The sequence below is a fragment of the Haemaphysalis longicornis genome, unplaced genomic scaffold (genome assembly GCF_048455015.1).
Source record: "Haemaphysalis longicornis isolate Haplotype H1 unplaced genomic scaffold, Haemaphysalis longicornis Haplotype H1 scaffold_234, whole genome shotgun sequence".
Classification (NCBI taxonomy): domain Eukaryota; kingdom Metazoa; phylum Arthropoda; class Arachnida; order Ixodida; family Ixodidae; genus Haemaphysalis; species Haemaphysalis longicornis.
Genome location: NW_027526307.1, coordinates 38,012 through 60,677, shown reverse-complemented (window position 1 = coordinate 60,677; position 22,666 = coordinate 38,012). Strand labels below are relative to the sequence as shown.

The following is a 22,666-nucleotide window of genomic DNA, read 5'->3' as shown; positions in this document are numbered from 1 at the left end:
TATATCTTAGGTCCGTTTAGAAATGAAGTCTTAACTGTACCGTGGAACTGCCCATAGAATAAAGGTGAACATTACCCTGTGGTCCACTTCACAAAAGAAGTTCAAATACCCTCTGTATAATGACGACGCTCGTTGGAACGCGAACCATTCTGCGCACGAAATCAAATGGCGGAATTTCAGAGTCAAAGCCCCTTCAATCAAACTCAAAGTGTAAACGAACAATGTGCAAAGCGCCTGAGAGTCCAAGTCCGAAAGTCAACGGTTAAAGTGCAAACCACCTTAGAGTCAAAGTGCAAGAGCCAAAGATCGAAGTGTAATCTGCCCGTCAGTGAAAGTCCTAACACGAGTCAAAGTGCAAGAGCCAAAAATCAAAGTGCAATCTGCCCGTCAGTCAAAGTCCTAACAGAGACGACAGCAAGCGAATCCCTCACGAGAAATATCAGCACCCGACCCGAGTCGTCGTTCAAAATTCAAACTGCCAATGTCCGAAGCCAAAGTTCACCTTAACTCAGCCAAAGCCCAAAGCGAACGCAAGCGCAACGAAGGTAAAGGAAATGCTGAGGGACCCTATTTTCCATGATGGCGCAATCCAGTACACCGCGGCTTCGTACCGCGAGGGAGCCAAGTTCGATTCCGACCACAGGAAGAGGATTTTCTTGTTTTATCATCATCTTCTTCATGTGGCCTCCCATTTTGTAAAGTCCATTTTTATGCAGTGCATTCGCATGGCTGAGACCGTGTTCCCCTTCTCCGGAATTTCAGATCTTGACCCATAGCTTTTTGAACACACAGAAAGCAGTCCGATGTTTATCCACGTACAAAATGTGCAGCTACTCGCGAGTAAACGATACTTGAAACCGAACCCTATGTACCAAAGTCTCTGGGCTTCTGCTAAGTGGAGGGGTAAACCAAAACTTTGCTCGTTATCTAGCCTGTTGAGCTGTTGGTGTTTACCCCAAGTGCACTAGCGAGCGAAAGGACCAAGGGCGGCATTCTCGTAACTGTCCCTTTTGAAAACGTCCCGTTTGCGTCCCTTTCATCGTGACGTACTTCCGTTTAAGCAGTGGGCGTTAACAGTAGGCACGGCCGGACTCGACGCTCCTTTCGCGAGCGCGGGAGGAGGAGAGTCGAGTCCGGCCGTGCAGTAGGTTCGCCGCGCTGGCGTTACGTCACTTCCGGTTGTTTGCTTTTATCATTCAGAGCTCGCCCAAAAGGGACACTTTTTAAAGGGACGCAAAAGGGACAAAACTCGAGAATTTCGCCCCTGAAGGCTGCATTGCTACGCTTGGACCCTTGCCCTCTACCCTAAAAAAAGGCTTGGGGCGGACGCGCGCAGGCGGTCAGAACAAAATTTCGAAAAGTTTGATCTCTCTCTCTCTCTCTCTCACCCTATAATAGCGCTACGCATAAATGTAAGAAAACGTTCATGCATAGATGCCGCCAAAAGTTACACCACTAACTGGTAAGAATATATATATATTATCCAAATGGTCAGCTGGTTCAGATTTTTGGCTATGCCAAAAATTTCATTAGAATTACTCAACAATATTGTACACTTACGTATCCTCAGTACGGGTTCTCGAAAAAAGGAAACAGACCAGAAATGCGAAGAAATGCAAATATTCAAAGCGTGATAAAGCACCGAAATTAATAACATAGAAGGACACACTAAAGAGGATTAGAGTCAGAGAACAATGGTGAATTTAATTGCACTTTTTAATGCTATCAGATCTGCTCCTTTTAGTCACCCTCGGCCCAGACGTCACGCAGCCTACATTTTCCCTTAAGGCCGAAGTACCAACAAAATCCTGTCAGCAAATAAAAACGTATTTATCTTGTTCCTAACCACTGCTCTGTATAACACACCAGAAGTTCGGCGATTACTTTTAGTGAGCTGCATCGTACGTGGACTAGATGTATCACGAAACCTCTGCCAGGTGACAGTCATATAACAGGGATATTTATTTTTTATCGTAAAAGTAAGTTTAGTGACCTTAATCACGGTTATTCTAACTTGCTGCCACGGTGTGTTTTCAGCGGCAACAGCCAGTGGACCGTGGTTGACTACAAGTTGTTCAAGCCACAAATGAAGAGACTGCCTACAAATTTCGTGTGGTATCACGAAGAGCTGCCGTAAGTACATGTTTAGACCGAAGTATATATTACGTCGCGTCTCGCAAGATCATTCATCGCGTCGCAATGACCTTGAGCCACCAGAGCGTGCGCAAGTGGGGCAGGTGTGACTTCCGCCACGAGATCCGCTGCGGAAAGGCTTCGCGCCGCACTCGCTCCGGGCTCCGCCTGTGTGGTACCGCGTTACCAGGCGAGAGTTTAACGGCTGCTTACCATGGTTGGTAAGCCGCCGCCAGAGCAGAAGTGTCACAGGCGTGATGTAGATTTCGTGACACACTGTGTGCACAGTTTTTGCGAAACCAATCAAACAGATCTTTCGCTCGCGAGGTTACAAGTGTTTTTGCTGCTCCAGGAAATTGCGTTTCAGCAGAATACACTTACCGTTTTGAACAAATATCATCATGCGTTTCCTTTCACGGTGCTACGTCCTTTCAGTGGACTTAATATTGCCACGGGACAAATAGGCAATGCCCCATGGCGCCATATCCCTGCGTCGAACACGACGAGGAAGAAGGCGTAAACAGATCGTTCATATAGTGCAAATAGTGTAAAAATAGTGTAACTTTAGGTTAAAATAGTGTAAATAAATCGACGTCGGCCACCCTCACCCGTTCTTTTTTTCAAGAGCTTAGTTAAACCCTCACCCTTTCTTTTTTCCTGAGCTCAGTTAAAATCCACCGGTCAATGGCGATACGTGCTGGGGACAATCATAGGCGAAAACTCTAGGTTGGTTTGCTCGGCATAGCTGCGATGCCGGTCTTAATTACTGTGTCTTCAGGGGTGTTGCGAGGGGTGGTGGAGGGTGGGAGGGTGGTATTGGTGTTCGAGCACGCCCTGAACCTGTGCATGCCGAAAAATGACATTGTTCGGGCGTCCAGCGCAGTCTCCGTATCGTAAACGGCCTGTAAAGGATGCACCCCTGCACAAAGGGTATTCTTGCAGGGAAGTAACCTTTAGTATTAAACAGTACTAAACAGTCTGTTTAGTACTAAACAGTCAAGTAGGGTTTAGCCTAACCCATATGCTGCAAGGTGAAGTGGTACAACAGCATATTCCGGGAGTGTTATACGCAGACGACATTGTTCTTTTAGCTGATAACCAAACCGATATGCAGCGGCTAATAAATGTTAGCTGGCAGGAAGCCACTGACCTCGGGTTAAATTTCAGTGCAGAAAAATCAGGAATAGTGGTTTTCAATGACGCTACCACTGACGTAGTGTCTATCCAGCAAGGCGAATTACCTAGAGTGAAGGAATATAAATACTTGGGCGTGTGGATAAACGAAGGGGATAACTGTTTAAAAACTCACAAAGAGCAACTTAAAGTTAAGGGAAAGCGAAACTCAGCTATGTTGAAGCGTAGGGCTCTGTGGGGGTATAACATATATGAAGTAGTAAGAGGAATGTGCAAAGAAGTAGTGGTTCTGGGTCTCAAGTTCGCGAATGCTGTAATCTGCTTAAAATCAGAGGTTCTATCAGGCCTTGAAGTAAACTAGAGAATGGTAGGACGTTTGGCCTTAGGCGCGCATGAAAAAACGACTAACGAAACAGTTCAGGGAGATATGGGCTGGGCGTCGTTTGAAGTTAGAGAAGCACAGAGTAAAATATGCTTTGAATGCTTTGAGATGAGGTTGAGGGCGATGGATCAACGAAGGTGGGCAGGTAAGGTTTTTAGGTACCTATACTTGAAAAGCGTGGACACGCAGTGGCTAAGAAAGACTAGAAGGCTAACGTTGAAATACGGAAAGAACAGTGTAGAATCCAAAACAGCCAAAATAACCAAAAAAGAGGCAAGGCAGATTGAAACGAATAAATGGAGGGGAAAAAATGGAAGCTAAAACGTCGTTAGAGATGTGCAGGGCTGAGTAATCGAACATAAGAAAGGAAAATTTCTACGACAATTCCCAGGGCACTGCCTTGCTTTTTGAGGCTAAAGCAGGTTGCCTGCGATCTAAGGATTTTGTAGGGAAGTATTCACAAAATGATGGGGTATGTGTGGTCTGCGGATAAGAAACAGAAACTATGCGGCACATAGTGTGAAAAAGTGAGGGTATTCATCCAAATCTACATGAAGAGAATATTGGGCTTCCAGAAGCTCTAGGATTTAGGGGATCACAAAGGAAGTTAACTTCAAGGCTTTCGAGGGGACGAAAAGAAGATTAGAATACTGGTGGACGAAAAGCAGGGAGTGGAATATTGCCTAGGACAGTTACCACCTGTAACAAGAATAAAAAGTATTTTCTGCCTAATAAGCTTTCTGGGCCTGCCCTAAGCAGCGCTAGTATTAAACCAAGAGTGTAAAACAAGAGTATACTAGTCCTCTTTGGTAAGATGACATGTCACCACCCCGCTACAAAGGGGAAACCAATAGCTATCATCATCATCATGAGTACCTATACTTAGGGTTGTTCGCTTTTAGGTTTTATGTTTTAACACAAAACTGTTTTGTCCCGGTATAAACCAAGATCTCGCTGACGTCATATCCGTCACAGAAATGACGCCAGTGCACCTTTGCCGAAGCGACCCTCCAGCAGGACGTCAGTCGCAAAAAACACCCACAAGACATCCACCGACCCGCTAATCATGCTCAGTTGCAGATTTCGCTGCACATTTCACTATCGCGTTTTACCAATTCCTGGGACAGAGGAATCAACTACAGTATTTTTATTATTTTACCAGTTGCGTATTTCCCCCCCGCAAAATATATTTCTTGCTACGCCACTGGTGTATTTGATCGGGGCAATGCGGACGTAGCGGTTTCAAGCACTCAAATGAGGAAATATACTGGCGGGGGTTCGGGGGTACACAACTCCTACGGTCAAAAATCGCAGATTTTTCCTGGTGGGCGAAACGCCGATGGTGGGAGCGCAATCACGCTCCTGCAAAACTGGTGAAATCCACTTAATTCAGTCGTACCAAGGGCTATTATCGCTATGCTATGATCGTTTTCGAATTGCAATAGCCACGGAGCATGCGTCATGTTCCTGCAGGCACCTACTGTGCGTTGGGACTAGCTTGTTCGCTGGCTTTCTTCAACCTTGGAGCAGCGCGCCAAATCAGGTCAGAGTCCGAGCGTGGTCACGTGCGTTTCTTTTATTATTACTATTGGACCGTTTTGCCACAGGGGATAAGAAACACGAAGATAGTAAGCTCAAGATTTAGGTACGACATGGGAAGAGAGTGAAAAAAATGCGTGCCCCTCGACCCTTTGAAGGCGGTTGAAAAGCACAGCTGTAAACGGCATCCACAACTATTACCCATGCCACATCACTTAAATTTACTGAAGTGGCCCTACAAAGAGTGAGACCAGAGACAATTAAAGCGCTGAACCATAGCCTTTATTATTTCCATGAGATATTCTTTGCTAAGGTTAAATCAATGCTTGATTCATGAACGCTGGTTGATTGAGTTGTATTGGTGAAGCACATGATGTAAGCGCTTTTTTTCATAAAATAAAGGAATCTCAAACCAGGTATTAGACGATCTCACTTCTCCTCTGCCTCTGCCGCCACCGACAGAGACAACGAGATCGGCGGCAGAGGCGGGAGAGAAGTGAGCTGCAATGCGTTGGTTTGAGCTTCCTTTAATTTTATTAACTCCCTAGAGCACGCGCAAGGCGCACACACGGCCGTTACGCGTGCCGCGGGTGGAGCGCACAGTGGCGCGAGAGGTCACGTGATGCTATCACGTGGCATTCAGCGAGGACGCAGGAGGTAAATACACAGATGTTCTCCGTGAGTGCACAATCTGTCGCCCGTGTTTCCGCGTGGGCTCGTAGCTGAATCAGTAAGACAACGGGCTTTTGCTCCCTTTCTACATTCATTCCAGGTTCGATTCCTGGCAGTGTCAGTAACTTCTTTTATTGGTTTGCGGGAGTTTGCTGTTGACACCAACGGTCGCGGCAGAACCGTTGGAGGAAGAGGCAAAAATATTCGCTTTAAAATGACATCTCTCGGTTGACTTTTGACAGGAAGATTGATTTATGATAAGTTGAATATGCGTTTTAACGCACAGACGCTACAGAGGCGATCAGGCCGGCTGTAGTAGAGGGCTCCGATCTTTAACGTGCTGGGGATCTTTAACGTGCAGGAGATCGTTAACCTGGGAATCTTTAACGTGCTCCTAAATCTCGAACACACGGGCGTTTTTACTTTTCGCCTCCATTACAAAAGCGGCCGCTGCGGCCGAAAAACAAATCCGCGTCCTTGTTCTCAGCAGCACGACGCCTTAGCCTTTAAGCCACCGCAGCGGGTACAACAGGAAGCTATAAAGTCCACTTTCGCAAATGAAGTACAACAGTTTCTTATAAATGGGTCTGGACTTCCACCGATGAATATCAGGAGGGTGGCTTAAGCGATGTCCTGTGGCCCCCATGTGTCCAGCTAGGGCTGGTTGGAGCCCTGAGACGTCTCTAGCAAGTAATCTGATGTCACCTCTGAAACAGGGCAGGGCAGTATGGGCGGGTCGAAGACTTGACTGTAAGGCTCGAAGTCAACAATCTCAATGTAGTTCACTATTTCAACATCGGAGCTATTCTTGGTAGAAGCTTTCATACAACGAAATGTGGTAACGCGGTCGCAGCGATGTGGCCTAGCATAGCCTAGTGAGGAAAACAGCAAGCGCCAAAGAACACATGCAGCAAGTTAAAATTTTACTTGAACGACACGAGTATAGAAACAAAGCCTTTATAAGCAACACAATCTAAGTTTACAAAATGACGCCGACCTGCTCACACGCGTAGTACCTGAAGACGCTAGTCTTGAAAATATCGACTCACTACTTCTGCACATGTGGGAGGCCAAACACAGTATGAAGAAGCGGCTCCGCACACAGGGGCATAACCGCTCCTTGAGCAGAAGACTCGCTGGACCCACCAAGGAAATCGAAAAGCACACCGTATACCTCATCAGCCAGCAATGGAACACTCTATGTGATCGGACGGAGGTGCAGATGAATACATCCAAAGCATGGCACACCATCCGCTGCCTATTCAACCCAGACGGAAGACGCGTTACTCAGCGTAACAACCTACTGAGTATTATACACGAGCATCAAGGAGATGAAACCGCATTACTGCAAAAGCTGCGGGATCTCTACATTCATACTGCCCCCTCAGAACCAGCTAGGCTATATGCCAGTAAACTCAAACTTGAGCTGGACAGACCCATCACAAAAGCAGAAGTGTATGAAGCCATCTCTCACCTCAACACTTGATCTGAATCTGGCCCTTACGGTATTACCAATCGTGTAATCACCAACCTTGATGACTCGTTAAGCAAAATGTGGTATTGGGCTAGTTGGTGATTCATCTTAACAATATAGCGCAACAGAAACAAAGACTTAAACGAGGCACACAGGACGAGCGCTGACTTCCAACTGAATTTTTATTGCAGAAACAAGCCATATTAATACAAAATGCATGCACACACCTACGATGAAGCAATTCGACACGATAGGTAATCTATATCAAATGTGCCGGAAACATTACATTCAAAACAGATGCATATATGATTAACAGCCCACACGCACTCAGCACGTGTGTGTACATTGATACGGCAAGTTAGGTTGCTCCTTTTCGCACGTGCAGAAATTCAAGTTCCTTAGTGGACAAGGCTATAGAAGGATAGCCCCTCTATGCGCAGTTAAAACCCCGAAAATGCACAGTTAAAAAAGCGCTCGCGGTTCCCCCTTGTGCTGGTGACGCAAGCATCGAGTCCGGCCGTGATGCAAGTTTAAAAGTAACAAAACGTTCCTGGAGATGGTGCGAGCAGTGGAACACGGCCAAAATGAATTGGAGCGAACGGGAATCGATCTTGTGGCTCTGAGAGGTTCTATGAAGGTTAGCTGTGCGAGCAGGGAACGCCAGGCAGCTTCGCTGTCAGCATTAGCGTTAGCGACGTTAAGCCAGTGAAGCTGGGCTAATCACTTTAACGCTACTTCGAAAGCACACGTCGACGCTAAATGGGTGATCTCAGCACCAGGCCGAATATGGCTGCAACATGCATTGGCTTCTTCCTCTACACGCTGGAGTTTCATGTCGGCGGTGCAATCGGGCACCTCTTATTCTTGGTTCGAGATTAAAAAAATCAAGGGTGAAGATCATTGTGGCTTACCCAACTCTAACCTTGTTTACACGAACAGCGACCAGCATCATACCCTTCGCTGTAAGCACAGTATGCGGAGTGGGTTTGGCGAACAAATAAAACGCCCTAATTTGGTTGGATTAACTGCGCGTCTGCCTGTACATAGAACACTTCTTCCACGACAGCCGTCGATTACTGGGTGAATGTTGCGCGTAGGTTACGCGCGGCCAATATGAACGATTATAGGGTGAAAAGTGTCCCGCGCAAAGTTACTACCTTCGGAGTTCTTTACTGGCCGACATGAAAAACGATTGTTTCCCGACAGAACGAAAAAAACCAGCGCGAAAATGACAACTAGCAGTCCAGAAAAAACACAGATGAGCGCTGTGGGTGTTTTCTAAGACCGCATGATGTACAAAACTGACAGATTAACCTCATTTTTAAAGCGAAAGCTATCGTGGTGGCACCAATGGTGTCCTTCCAAAAAAACAAATCCCCCTCTCGAGAGACCAGATGGTCGACCGATAAGCTCTGATAAGATCTCTGGACACTCGGCGTATGCATGATACCGGGCTCCCATTGCGTCAAAACGGTTACTTGAAAACCGCGAAAAACGAGCGATTCCAGATAAGACAACGCGCGCATGGCTCAAGCGCGTGGATCATGGATGTCTTTAGATCGTTTGCAGATGCGTTTACTTAGTGCGGGAAAAATCGTCGCTAGGGTTCGTTCTAAGTTCGCTATTTGGGCCTTTCAAGGTTCGGATATCGAGTTCATGGTGAAAAACAGCGCATCCAAGACGAAGACAGAGAAGGGAAAACACAAACACGGCGCTGACTCGCAACTGAAGACTTTAATGAAGAAACACCCATATTTATACTGTACATAACAGAAAAGTGTATCAGTTGTCCATCTGTCGCCCTTTCTAAAAGAGAACTTCAACATCTCGATCGTGCATGACTGCTGCGTCTATCGCTTGACGTAATAGTCAGTTCTTACTGGTTTTACCTCTTTCTTTCTTGTTTGTGTTTTCGGTGATGTACAATGTAAATATTGGTGTTTCTTCAATAACGTCGTCAGTTGCCAGTCAGCGACGTGTTTGTGTTTTGCCTTCCCTGTCTCCGTCTGGGATGCGCTGTTTTTCACCATCAACATTTACCAATTTGCCCAGTTTGCCGCACTGGTTGGAAGATCGGCCTGACGCACTTTTTAAGCGAACGTTGGATGAGCTTTTATCGAAGGTTTTGACGCAGTGTACATGTTAGAAAGCATTCGCGCTTCTCTCAATTTTCTTTAGGAAGCGATGGTAATTTTCTGGCCTCGTAACTGTTTCAATGCTTTATTCTCGTTTCAGAGGCTACTCTGTGTCTGCTGACATCACGACAGTCGTCGAGAAGCAGGGCTACTGGGCAACCTACAACATTCCGTAAGTCGGCTCCCGCTCAACCGTCGTGTGATACCCCTGTCACATGCTAAACCTAATGTCATTCAAAACGAAAGACATTATCTGTATATGGCGTTCGGATTGGTCATCCTGGTCGACATTGCGAAGAAAATGTCGTTTAGTAAGGATAGCACTGACGATTATCATGGCTTTCCTACTTGCGCAGCTGCCCTTTAATATTTCGAAGACCAAACAAATCAAACTCTTTTAAAAATACAAATATTACCAATATTCTTAGTGTCTTTAATTGACACGAAATGCAGAGACAAGCAAGAAAAAATTGTATTTGGGTAACAGCAACATGGCGTAGCTTTGCGAAGTTGTTGGTTCCCTCCTTTTGATTTTAAAACACAGGGTGAAAGGTTAATGGTAATTTCTACTGACGCAGTGCTCTTAGGTTGATTAATAAACGTTCTTGTTTAATGACCTGCTACAGGTGTTGATGCTATTCGTTCGCTTATGAAGCCAGTACGAATGTGTTCCCTGAACTCATTCGCTCGCCAAACGTCGTTCGCGTCGACTGTCATTCAGAATTCACGTGTAAAACCAAAGTAATAACATTGGCAACTAATTCCATTTGCTGGGAAAGCTATTAAACATGCCGACCGACAGAGTTATTGCTTTGCCTTGATCACTTCAGGCCTGATCCCGTCCATGACGAAAAAGCCAACGCAGAGTTGATAGGAGGCGGGGTGCTTTCCGGCAAGAACTCCGAAAAAAAGAAACGGAAAGCTACCTACATCAATAGAATTTAATCGATGCGTACAACAAGTGATGACTTAAGGCCAGAAACTTGATGCTTTATTTACACCACCGAAGAAACTCTTACGTCAGCCAAAGAGCCAAAGAACGAAGCATGATTTTCGTCCTCTAAATTCCCGTTTCTGTTAAGTTGACACGCATTCTTGCGGGATGGTATTTAGAAAACATCGGCTATTTTCATTCGTATCTACGAAAAATTTTATTTCACCAATAATCTCCGGGTGATGAGCACTGCGATTTGAAAGTGCCATACTCCCTGAGAAAAAAAAATGACTCGGTAGGGAATCGACCACGCTACTTTTGGAGGGACAACAAGGCTTCTAAAAAAGTACGGCACACGCAGGTTCTTCCCGGCAATCTTCAACGCCAGTGGAATGGACAAGTTGGTGACCAGGTACGGCGCCTGGTTCAGCTACGAAAAATGCCCCCGAGCCCTTATGTTCAAAAGGGGCTACAAGGAACCCAACGACATGCAGCAAGTCCTCGCCCTGATCAGGTGGGCCATTAAGACAAGCTAAAAGTTTTGTTCGAAAAGATTCTACGTAGTTCGAAGAGAGTCTAAAAGAGTCACCGAGATAACGACTGTGCCAACATTCTTACAAGGGTAAGAAATACTGCAGTTGTTGAGGACAACAGGGGAAGTAGTGCCGAATCCCCAGCCGCTTTCCAGGCGTGTCTTAATGACGTCACAAAATTCTGGCTTTTGCCGTTGATAGTCGGTCACATACGTCACCCTCAGGAAACATGACGGCGCAGTCGTTGAGTGGGACCATAGAGTTTCGTACATATATAATCATCATTATCAGCAGCAGCAGCAGCAGTCTTTTTACGCCCACTGCAGGGCAACCTCCAATTATCCCGATCGTGTGGTAACGCGACCAATTTTTCACCGCAAACTTTTTGATCTCATCTTCCCATCTAACTTTTTGCCGCCCCCTACCGCCCCCTGCCACGTTTGCCTTCTCTAGGGATTCCCTCTGTTCCCCTTAATGACCAACGGCTATCGTGCCTCCGCATTACATCCCCTACCCGCGCCCATTTCTTCTTCCTAATTTCTACTAATATGTCCTTAACATGCGTTTGTTCCCTGGCTTACTCCGCTCCCTGCTTGTCTGTTAACGTTACACCCATCATCTTTCGTTTCATTGCTGGCTGGCTGAGTCCTTCCCAATTTAAGATGAACCTTTTAGTGATACTCCAAGTTTCTGCCCTGTAGATGATTACCTGTAAGACGCAGCTGTCATACACTTTCTTTTTCAGGGACAACGGTAGGCTGCCATTTATTATCCGAGAATGCCTGCCGAATGCACACCGCCCATTCTTATCCTTCAAACTATCTCTGCCTCATGTTGGGATACGGGGTCGCAACTTCCCCTAAGTAGATATATTCGCTTACCAGTCCCATACCCTCGCCACCTGTCTGAAACCTCTGTGCTGTCCACGGGTTATTGATCATAATTTAGTTTTCTTCTTAATTTTCATGCCCATGGTTCCACTGTTCTCGTCCAGTGATATAAGCATGCTTTGCAATTCGTCCCCCGAGCTACTCAGCAAGGCAACGTCGTCGCGTATTCCGGTTTCGGCGATGCATCACCCACGAAAGGGAGAAAAGGAGGAGTGCGAGAGGGAAAGGCGAAGGGTCTCGGGGCTGTTCTGCCGGCGCACACACTCCCCGCTCTTGGCCCGGCGGCCGGCCGGCAGTGAATGGGCAGTGAATACCCATTTCTTTCCTCCATGTGAAGCGGCAAGTGTTTCATTCGCGCGTTGGATTTCGCCTTCTGGAACGGCTGCGCTGTTATTCAACCACACTCCTAGATCTGTATATTTTAACGAAGTTAAAAGTGCTTCAACTGTGTCTGTGTTGGATTTCGCGTCCGCTTGTGATACCCACCGCTGTGCATTTCGAAGTGCTTCAACCGGGTCGTTTGATTAAGTTTTACGCTGCAACAGTGTTCTTGGTAATATTACCTAAATACTTTGTCATCCGTGCTGTTTTGCAATCGCAGTGTAGCGTTCGAAAATTGTAGCGTGAACAGTTGCTAGGCAAGCGTGCATCCACGGTTCACCCTGTGATCGGCCGCCGCTGTGAAAGTCAACCTTTATTATGAATGAATTCCTGGAGTGTGACAAATAGAAATTTAGCCTAATGCCCCATAAAGTTGGGCCTAAGTCACGCTGGGAATACGCGATAAGTATAATCCCTTGTAGCCCACCTTGAACATGTTGGTACTCAGATTTTCTGACAATTGCTTTCAACGTTGTCACGATGGTTGCACTTTGTGCCCTGCTGCTTCTTATGCGATCGCACAAACAACCGGGTTGCTTGTTTTGTTTTTTTTCTTTATCGTATCTAGCGCTCCACCCAGACGAAACGGCAGTTGGCACTAAAGTTTTGCCCAGGCAGAATTAGAACTGTCAAAAACTCCTGCTCTGATCTTCGCCTCTGACACGCAGGACTACCTTTGCACCGGCTCCTCTTCGCGATCGTGTGTTCACGGGTCTTTTTCTTTTTTGCTTGCAAGCCCCAATGGTGCTAGCACCCACATTTATTTGCGAGTTGGACTATGAAGCCTCCACTGATGACTTACGTTTGTCCACACACACTGACCAAAACAAGCTACAAGGGGCTTTAGTATTCTTACGCTGGAGCATGCTTCAAGGCATGTGATCACAAAAGCACTTAAGTTCACAGCAAATACAGGTTCTCAAATTGACTGAAAAACTGAAACATAACATTAATATTTACCTAGTACGTGTGCTAGTTCTGCATCAATTGCTAAAAAAAAAAAAAAACCCACAACACATGCTAATGAACTGATCATGAAAAAGTGACGTAGTGAATAGTAAATCTGTCTGCTGAAAACAATTTTTTAATAAAACTACAGATTTGAATATAGATTACATGTTGCAATGTATGGGCATATGAAACAGCAGAAACCAAGTCCCAAAGCTCGAAAATTCTTTATTAAATGCTTTATAACCTCAAATATACATACAACATTTTACGTGCCCATCACGGTTTAGGCCAGGAACATCTTGGCTCAATACTTTCTACAATTTCTCAGTCAGCACCTGCAACACCAAAAGAAACAAATAAACGCTTCCTTTTACAACCACACCGCAAACGTCAAGTGAATCTAAATTCACAATTGATGGTGTATTTTGTCCCATATATGGCTACATTAATATGTACACAAAAGTTAGTTTAGCCTGCTTTTGAACTATTCTAACTGCTTATTCTGAATTTTTTTTGTACGTGACACCAGAGATCCTTTGCTGATGCAGTCTTGTGTCTAAAACCTGCTTTAGTCCCTTCACACCAAACGGTATTTTTGACTTTTTTGAGAATTTGTACAAGGCCAAATAATGGCTTACACTAGTAGGATTAAAGTTCTGAGCTAGACTGCTTTGATCTCTGATCTCGTTAACAACCTTTCCCAATAGCTAAGCAGGTGCTTACAGTGTATCTGACAGAACAGCTGTCACGCAATGGCCATACAGGACAACTGGGTCGGTTTATCAGTCAGGAATTATATGAGGGGGCACTAGGCTGAGCCCCGCTCATCGCACCACTGCTGCAAAAACAGAGTTGAAAAAGATTCTATTTCGGGGGTTGTAGTTGCCGAGGCCACTCTTGGGCTATGCAGCGTGACACAGTGCTAGGTTCGATACATGTTAATCCTGACATTTGGGTATCTTACCTCGCACTGAAATCTCCACGCACGGGCGTTTTCGATTTTTTTCTTTTTGCCTTCACTAAAAAAAAAAAGAAAAAAGTCCTTGGGCTCAGCTGCACAATGCTTTAGGAACTGCGGCTGCTGCTCAGGCACAAGTTGGAGCCATTACTTGACTAGGCACAAATCCTCAAGAGTTGAAAACTGATTTCAGCGCAAAGCGGCAAAACAGCACTTTATTAAATATTAAAAACAAGAGAAGTGGGAAAGACCTTATAACAACACTCGCTAAAGAACGACCTCTTTGAATAAACAGTGTCACTTTGTAAATCGTCAATGCCTGGATAGCATATCCTTCATGCACAAGTATACTTAGTTGCTCCTTTAGACCAACAACGATGGCCAGAGGAAGTCAGGCTGCTGCCTTGCACACCTTGTACTTGCTGCTTCGACTTAATATTACCATAAGTTAGGAGCCATGTATCTGAAATACCCATCTGTTTGATGCTTTGAACGTGCCATGTAGGTGTTGCCGTGCAGTAATCCTCATTGGACGACGAGAACGAGTGCAAATTAAATGACTCACGAGCGAAAAATGACGTTACCAAAGTTGATCAGTTCGCTACTCTGGCACCGCTTTACCATTGAGCCAATGCTGTGGACTTGTTTGTAAACAACCTGTAATTTCTCCGCGCCACGTAACATCATTGATAGTGGTTGCCGACTGAAGTAGCGTAGAAAACCGGGCTAGTTGGTGCAGATTCATCTTCGCAGCGCACAAATAACGGGACAAAAAGGAGGATAACACTGGACAACCACTGAACCAAAACTGAATTTTTATTGAAGAGACAAATATAAAGCCATCGAAGGTATAAAAAAAAGATAAAAACATGACACATGAACCCACTATAAGCAACTGTACAGCTCTCAAGTACTGCTCTCTTCAAGATACGCCAATTCTGCATCTAAAAGTGCTAAAGACGAGCGCTAACACACGAGTCAGACATTTTTCGAATTTTATGTGCTTCCACTATACTTCCCTCACCTTTTGTTCATCGTGCGAGAACAGTACCGTTGTATCATGAAGGAAAAGCGTACAACCACAATCTTTGCAATGGGTGGGAAGAGGGCCAGAAGGCACTCAGTGAACTGGCCAACATCAAAGCGACCATAATTGAAAGGAATGCAATAAACCACATTTAATCTACAAGGAACAAACTGTTTCTCATGTTTCACACCACAGCTGTTTGCTCGGCCCTTATTACTAATATTCTTTTCAATGGCGGGACAGATGCACTTTAACTTAATTTTGGCTGAAAACACCACATTGATGTTATATCTGCTCCCCACTTCTTTCAAGCGGTGAGATAATTTTGGCTGAAAACACCACATTGATGTTATATCTGCTCCCCACTTCTTTCAAGCGGTGAGATACCTCGTGCAGGTACGAGATTACAACTATCTTTTCCTTGACAACATCACAAGCAGGAGACAAGTTTTCTTCACCAAATCCAACAACTGAAGATGGGCCGACCCAATGACTTCGTCACCGTAGCCAGCATTTTTGGGTCCAACTAACTGTTCACCAAAGCTAGACTCAATTAGGTGAAAACAAGACTGAAAACAAAACAAGATGGCTGACCTGAGGCAGTTCACAACAATCCCATTATTATACAATCCTAGAACGTGCTGATGAAGAGTTCAGTAAAGGCTTCTTCGATCGTGGCCTATAGAGCGAACATACATGATTCTGCTCGAATTTTAACAACAGGTCCAAAAACTGGATTGTTCTTTGGTTTAGCGCCTTGGTCATAAAGGTCAGCCTAAATGCGTGACGTTTGAATGCTTTTAAAATGTCCACCATTTTTCTTGTAGGGTCATAGTTTCCACAAAGTACTAGGTAATCGTCAACATACCCGAAAGTTTTAATTGCCAAACCCTCCAAGTCACGTTCCAATACACGGTCAACATGAGCCAAGAAATGTCACTAACAAGGTGAGGAACTTTAGAACGTCTACAGATTCCAGATCTCTGCACATAGACACTGTCACACCATCCTACAATAGTTGATGCTAAGTAGAAACGCAGAAGCTCCAAAAAGGATTCCACGGAAATCCCGCAACTTTGCATAAACATAACCTCGCCGTTGTAGACGGTGATACATTCTTTCACAGAGACCAAAACTTGTTCATGCGGAAGGGAGTAGAAAAGGTTTTCAGCGTCAATGCTAAAAGCAGAGCACCAGCCTGGATTACTGCGCGCACAGTAACCTCATTTGCGCGCTGTGAAGATGAAGAGGCTTGCGCAGCATGCCCTATCCTGGTCCTTTTGCACTGCAACATCTGCTACCTCAAACACGGAGCTGCGCAGTGGACGCCAGGTCGGCACAAAATTTTGGCACTCGATGGAGCCCTCTGGCCGACCATGCCACTTATGGTCGTCTCCCATCCCTGCGACCGCAGCACCTTCTGCGGCACTGACATTGATGACTGGATAAGCATCTACGAGAGTGCGAGCGCTCATAACAGATGGGACGCAAGCTTGGTGCTGGCCAACGTAATATTTTACCTCAAGGGCCCAGCCAGACTATTGTTGGTTTGAGACACACGAAGCAGACCTGACAAGCTGGGAAACCTGCAAATTGACATTACGTGAGCAGTTCGGAAAGCTTGTTGGCCACCAACTAGCCGCGAAGGAACTTTCTTCCCATGCCAAAAACTCGATGGAGTCATCCGTCGCCTATATTCAGGATGGTGTTGCTCTGTGTCACAAGATAGATGCCGACACGTCAGAAACTGGCAAAGTAGGCAAGTGCAGAAAGGAATTGCTGATGGCGCTTTCAACCTGCTTGTTTATAAGGACTGCACCAGCACAGACGGCATCATTACAGAGTGCAGACCGTTTCAACATCTTGAAAAGGGCCCTGCAGCCTCTGGAAAATGTTTCTTTGGTTATCAACGTAACTAGTTGATGCATTTCCTTTTGTCATTCCCCCCCACTGTAATGCCACAAGGCGCTGTGGGTACCAAATAAAGCAAGACAGAAACAAGCGAAAGCTCACTGTATTGCCCCACAGTTCACTCGACTGCCTAACACGGCTCCCACATCCTATTACGAGTATACCACTTTACTGGAATGTGCCCTTCTTTGTTCGACGACGTAATGAAAATAGTACGCTGTGAGCTGCAGGCTACGGCTACGGCTGCCCTACTAGCCCCGACCCGTGAATGAACGTCACCTTCCATCTCCCTAATCCATGCGATATACAGCAAGAGCTCGCAAGCCACACCATTCCACGCATTTGCTCTGTAGCTCACCCGAAAAACGCTTTCACTGTTCCTCGTGTCTTAACTGGTCCCCACCAATATGCCCCACGCCATTTTCAGGCACAAAATTCCGAAGAGTGTAGTACTCCTGAAAACAAGCCAATATGCTTCCACTGCTGTAATGGTGGGCATGTGGCCCGCTACAGCTTTAGACATTGCCACGCTAAGCCTTCACCTCACCACAAGACTAATCAATGCAGCTCAAGGAGGTAATACTGCACCTGTGACCTGGACGACAGATCTTCTATTAACCAAGGAGTCTAAGCCCAATTTACTAGACGTTACTGTTGATGGTGTTGCAGCCCAGGCTCTCACTGACACACATGCTCACATCTCTGTAATCAGCTTAACCCTCCGCTGGCATCTCCGCAAAGTTCTGACGCCACCCATGCAAACATTTGTTCGAGTTGCCAATGAGAGCACACCTTCAATTGCCGGAATGCGTACCGCCTGAATATGGATTGCCGACCACGATAGTGTTGCTCTCTTCGCCATCCTTGAAAAATGCCCCCATGACATTATCCTCGGCGTCGATTTTTTCTCGAACCGCTCTCATTGACTGTTCTGCGGGACTTCTCTCTTTTGAATTTCCTTCTGCCAAAAATGCTCAAAAGCACCGTTCTCGTTCCACAGATTATGTCCATTTGCTGTCAAATGCTGTAACATACATGCCCCTGTGATCAAGCCCACCCGTTTCTCACAGTTATTTCTCACCAGATTGTTCGACAAGCCGAGCGGAAGCTACTACAAGCACGTATCCTTGAGTGCCGCCAGAAGCTACGAGCTTTGGAGAAGCAAACCTTCTTTGCACGCCGGCAACTTGGGTATCTTATTCCTGAGGACTTCCCAGATGTGCAGCTGCACGCAAACTTCACCGCTAGCATGGGAGAAGGCCGTCATAGAACGTCGCAAGAGAGGAAACTGCAAGCACTCCGGCCGGACGTGCCACAATGCACCCAAGAGGTCATCAACCTATCTCCGTACACACCGGACGAAGAGGAGGCTAAGGTTTTGTCCCGTGGTGTGAATTTTAACACGGAAGCACCCCCAGAGCCAGGAAAGGTGATTTGTGCAGTCGAACGCGCGGTCGGCCAGCTTCCCTCTGAAGTACGGCAAGAAGCGCGCACCCGTGCTATTGGTGTGCTCTCTGGTTTGCGAAGACATTGTGCAAGACTGCATTTATCGGTAGCGGAGAGGCAAGCCATCAGGAGCCTGCGGAATAACAGCAGCATCGCAATCCTTCCTGCTGACAAAGGCAATGCCACGGTCTTGCTAGATAGCAGTGACTACCACACGAAGATGTTGGCCCTTCTCGAAGACCAGCAGACATACGCTCCTCTAGCCCGTGACCCAACTAGCAGGTTACAGTCCAAGCTTCAAGAACGGCTAACCAGGCTTTTCAAAATAGTCCCTCCGCACCACAAGGGCCTCTACTACAGGTTACTGTGCATGAACGGTTCAGCCCCGGCAATCTACGGTCTGCCTAAAATCCACAATCCTGGCGTTCCTCTTCGGCCTATCGTCGACTTATTGAGGTCAGCGCTCTACCGACTATCAGGCTACCTTCACCAAGTGTTGAGCCCTCTAGCCGGTAAGACGCCCACGCACGTCGGAAAGTCGTCCTCTTTTGTTTCGAAGCTGAAGGACGTAACTCTAACTGAAGACGACGTCATGGTTTCGTTCGACGTCAAGTCTCTTTTCACTAGGGTCCCAGTGGATCTGGCAGTAGCCACGTGCGAAGAAGCACTAAACGCGGACATTAGTCTTCCCGATCGCACTCCCTTTCACGTCCCCGAGCTCTGTGAGTTGCTTATGTTTTGTCTGAGCAACACCTATTTTTCTTACGGGGGAAGCCCCTATCAGCAGACCCATGGCACGGCGATGGGTGCGTCCATATCAGTTACTACGGCCAATCTAGTTATGGAGGCTTTAGAGGGGAAGGTAGTGGCAACCTTCACACCGGCACCGAGGTTTTTCTGCCGCTATGTCGACGACTGTTTTTGTATTTTAAAAAAGCAAGATGTCCCATGTCTTCTGGAGAGCCTCAACGCCCAGAATGTGCATATACAGTTCACCGTGGAGTTCGAGCAAGGCAACATGCTTCCCTTTTTTGGATGTTCTTGTTCGCTGCGATGCGGGCGCTCTCTCCTTCTCAGTGTACAGGAAGCGCACACACACGGGTCGTTACTCCAGTTTTGAATCTTGCCACCCTCTCGGCCACAAGACATCCGTTGTGTCGTCCTTGATAAAGCGCGCCGTATGCATCTGCTCAGATGACAGTGCACTGAAACGTGAATTAGGAACGATTCGCCGCGAACTAATCGCCAATGGCTACCCTAAGCGACTTATTTGCCAAACCAAGAATAAGATACTACAGCCAAGAATGGCCAACAACAGGACATTACGAGCACGCGCAGCCATCCCCTACGTCCCAGGAATAAGCGAAGCATTGTCGCGCGTCTTTTCAAAATACGACATGCGCATTGCCCATGTACCGACCAGCAAGCTCCGCGACGACTGAAAGAGCACCAACGTGATGTAAGAAATCATAATCACATGACGAATGCCATTGTGGAGCACGCGCACAAACATTCCCACAAGATTGACTGGGAGAACACCGCAATTTTAGCTAAGGAAAACAACACATCATCTCGGCGTCTGCTAGAGTCACTTTTTATCCCATCAACGCCAGCCGCAATGAACCGGACGGATGGGACTTTGCCTCCCGTCTACGCATGCTCTCTACGTCATGTGCTGCCTATATATTGACGACGATGGCTTGTCTTACGTAGTGAACAAGGAACCCGTATGTGGTTCCGAAACGTCAATATATTTTTATTCTTGGTCAGTGTTCGCTTTTGTTTTGCAAGTTATTATATGGTCTTCCCTATTACAGATGCGCTGCTTCTGTGAAACGTCACTCTGCCACACATCATCATTACTGTGGTAGAGAACCAAACCTGCCTTCCCTTTCAGTTTTTCAACTTCAGTTTCACACGTCAAGTCCTTCCCAAGGGGATTTCGCTTGCAATGCTGTGCCCTTTCTGCCATGAATGCTAGCACCCCTGCAGATTTACCTCCTGCAGTGCAGGCGTCCCATCAAGCACCATCAATCAAGGCAGTGGCTGCTTCAGACCTCCCACCGGATCATACCGCCGATCTCCTTCGTCTTCTGGATTCCTGCAAGGACATCTTCGACTTAGGGTGCGTTCCAATCTACCGTTTAGACAGCTTCGTTGCCGTCTTCGCGGACAGTACGCCATGTTAAGCCCCGTTCCAATTCGAACGAAGCAGTCAACGAAGACTGCTTCGAGGAGACAGCATCGAAGTCAGCAACGATGCAGGCTACCTTCCTGTCTAAACTGAAAAGCGACGCCAGCGCCACCTTTTTGCGTTTTTATGTTGAACCAAAAGCACTTGTTCCTTTATTTAAATATTTAATAAAATTTACTAGTCATGAAGGTGACTTTTCCTTTTAAATTACGTAACGTTTGTAATAACAACGGTAATATTAGTTACGAAACTTGCGGCTTGCTCAACTCAACATGTCTGCAACGACGCTGTCGTCTGCTGGTTGTCTGCGCTGGTGTTGCGTTTGCGACCGAGGCGCCGTTCCAATTTCATTCCTTTAGACGTCTAGTTAGACTGCTTCGTAGACTGTCTACCAAGCTGTCTGCGAATTGGAACGCAGCATTAGTCAACCATCCACCAACCCAAACTTCTGCAGTCACCCATCATATCAACACCAACGATGCTTCACTAGTGTACAGGTGGCCCTATTGCGTATCACTTGCTGAACGACTCGTCATCCAAAAGTTAAAAAAAAATGCTCAGTAAGGATACAGTCAAACCATCTTCCAGTCTGTGGGTGTCTCCAGTCGTGTTGGTCAGAGAAAAAGATGGGACGTAGCGCTTCTAGATGGATTATGCAAACTTAACTATTATGAAGGAAGGCCTTATACAGTGGGATTTCATTGATACAATTCTGCATAATACGTTTTTCTTTTCATTCCAAGCCAAAATCCCTTAGAAATAATGCATTTTCGTGCATTTTATAGGATCACATTTTTGCCAAAAATTGGCTAATACGACCACGAAATTGAACCTTGACCATTTTTAGAAACCTTACATTTATGCTCCGGTATACTAGCTCAAACCCCATGTCAACAACCCATGACCTGCATGGCAGCGCCGGTTCTGCGACAAGAACACTGCTGCCGGGCGTGGGCGCTCTGTTCAATGAGGATGATATGCGAGGCGAGGCACTGTGCCATCTAGTGAAACATATCATAATCACAGAGTTTCTCAGTTTGATCATAATCGAGGAAGAAGGTTCCAATGCTCTTGGCAGTCGACGACTTCCCTCCCCAACTTCTCGCCATGCTCTGTGCTTCCCGCTCCGTTCTTTGTTCTCTTTCTGCGCTGTTCCTGTGTTCGGTGGTGTTGCTTATGAGGCTATTTTTGTTCTTGTTCTATTTGACTAGTCTTGTTCTCCTTAGGCTGCCTTGTTGCTGTGTGGGGTGTGCTGCCAGGCTTGTGGCAATGTCGAGGAAACGGAAGGCACTCAGTATAAAAAGAAAAAAGTGGAAATTGTACAGAAATTGGAAGAAAACCCGAAGAGGAAATGCGTGGATTTGGCACACAAGCTCGGTTTGCCAGTGTCAACGCTCAACACTATTGCCGGTCAGCAAGAGGAACTTCAAAAGAATGTGCAAGTTTCCGGCCCTGATGCGAAACAAGCACAAGGTGCGAAGCATGACCAAATGGAAGACATCCTGCTCACATGGTGGGAGGAAGTTAGAGCGGCAGGATGAACGCCGATAGGTCAGTACTACGCGAAAAAGTTGACAACACTGCGCTCTCCTTGGGCATTGAGGACTCCAAAGCGTCTGGTGGCTGGCTTCACCAATTCAAGGCAAAACGTGAAGTGTCATACAGAACAGCATCCGTGCAAGTGAAAAATACCAGCAGCTTTTTTTTTTTTTTTTACATTTCCGGAGAATTTTCTCCCAGACTTCGAAAAGAAAGTGCTGCACAAATTTACCAGCCACTCCACTGTTGCTCAATAAAATTGAGTTGCTGACGGAGAATGCAGATTTTTCTCCTTTTTTTTAACAAACTCTTTGGATAATACGATTTTCACATAATGCTTTTTATTTCCCGGTTCCCCTGAAAAACGTATCAACGAGATTTCACTGTACATGATACATAGACAAGATGTGGCTGGCAACTTGTGAAGGGAGGT

General features: G+C 46.2%; 1 protein-coding gene across 2 annotated transcripts in view; it reads left to right on the top strand.

The window, feature by feature from the left end:
* LOC144172565 (putative phospholipase B-like 2) overlaps positions 1 to 22,666 on the top strand; it is a 113,232-nt gene that overhangs the window by 59,613 nt on the left and 30,953 nt on the right. Inside the window, exons 8-10 of one of the 2 annotated variants that reach the window (XM_077701234.1) lie at positions 2,038 to 2,133; positions 9,570 to 9,641; positions 10,765 to 10,917. In XM_077701234.1, coding sequence (XP_077557360.1) covers positions 2,038 to 2,133; positions 9,570 to 9,641; positions 10,765 to 10,917 — 321 coding nt within the window. The remainder of the gene's footprint in view (positions 1 to 2,037; positions 2,134 to 9,569; positions 9,642 to 10,764; positions 10,918 to 22,666) is intronic. The other variant, XM_077701235.1, reaches the window with a different exon arrangement.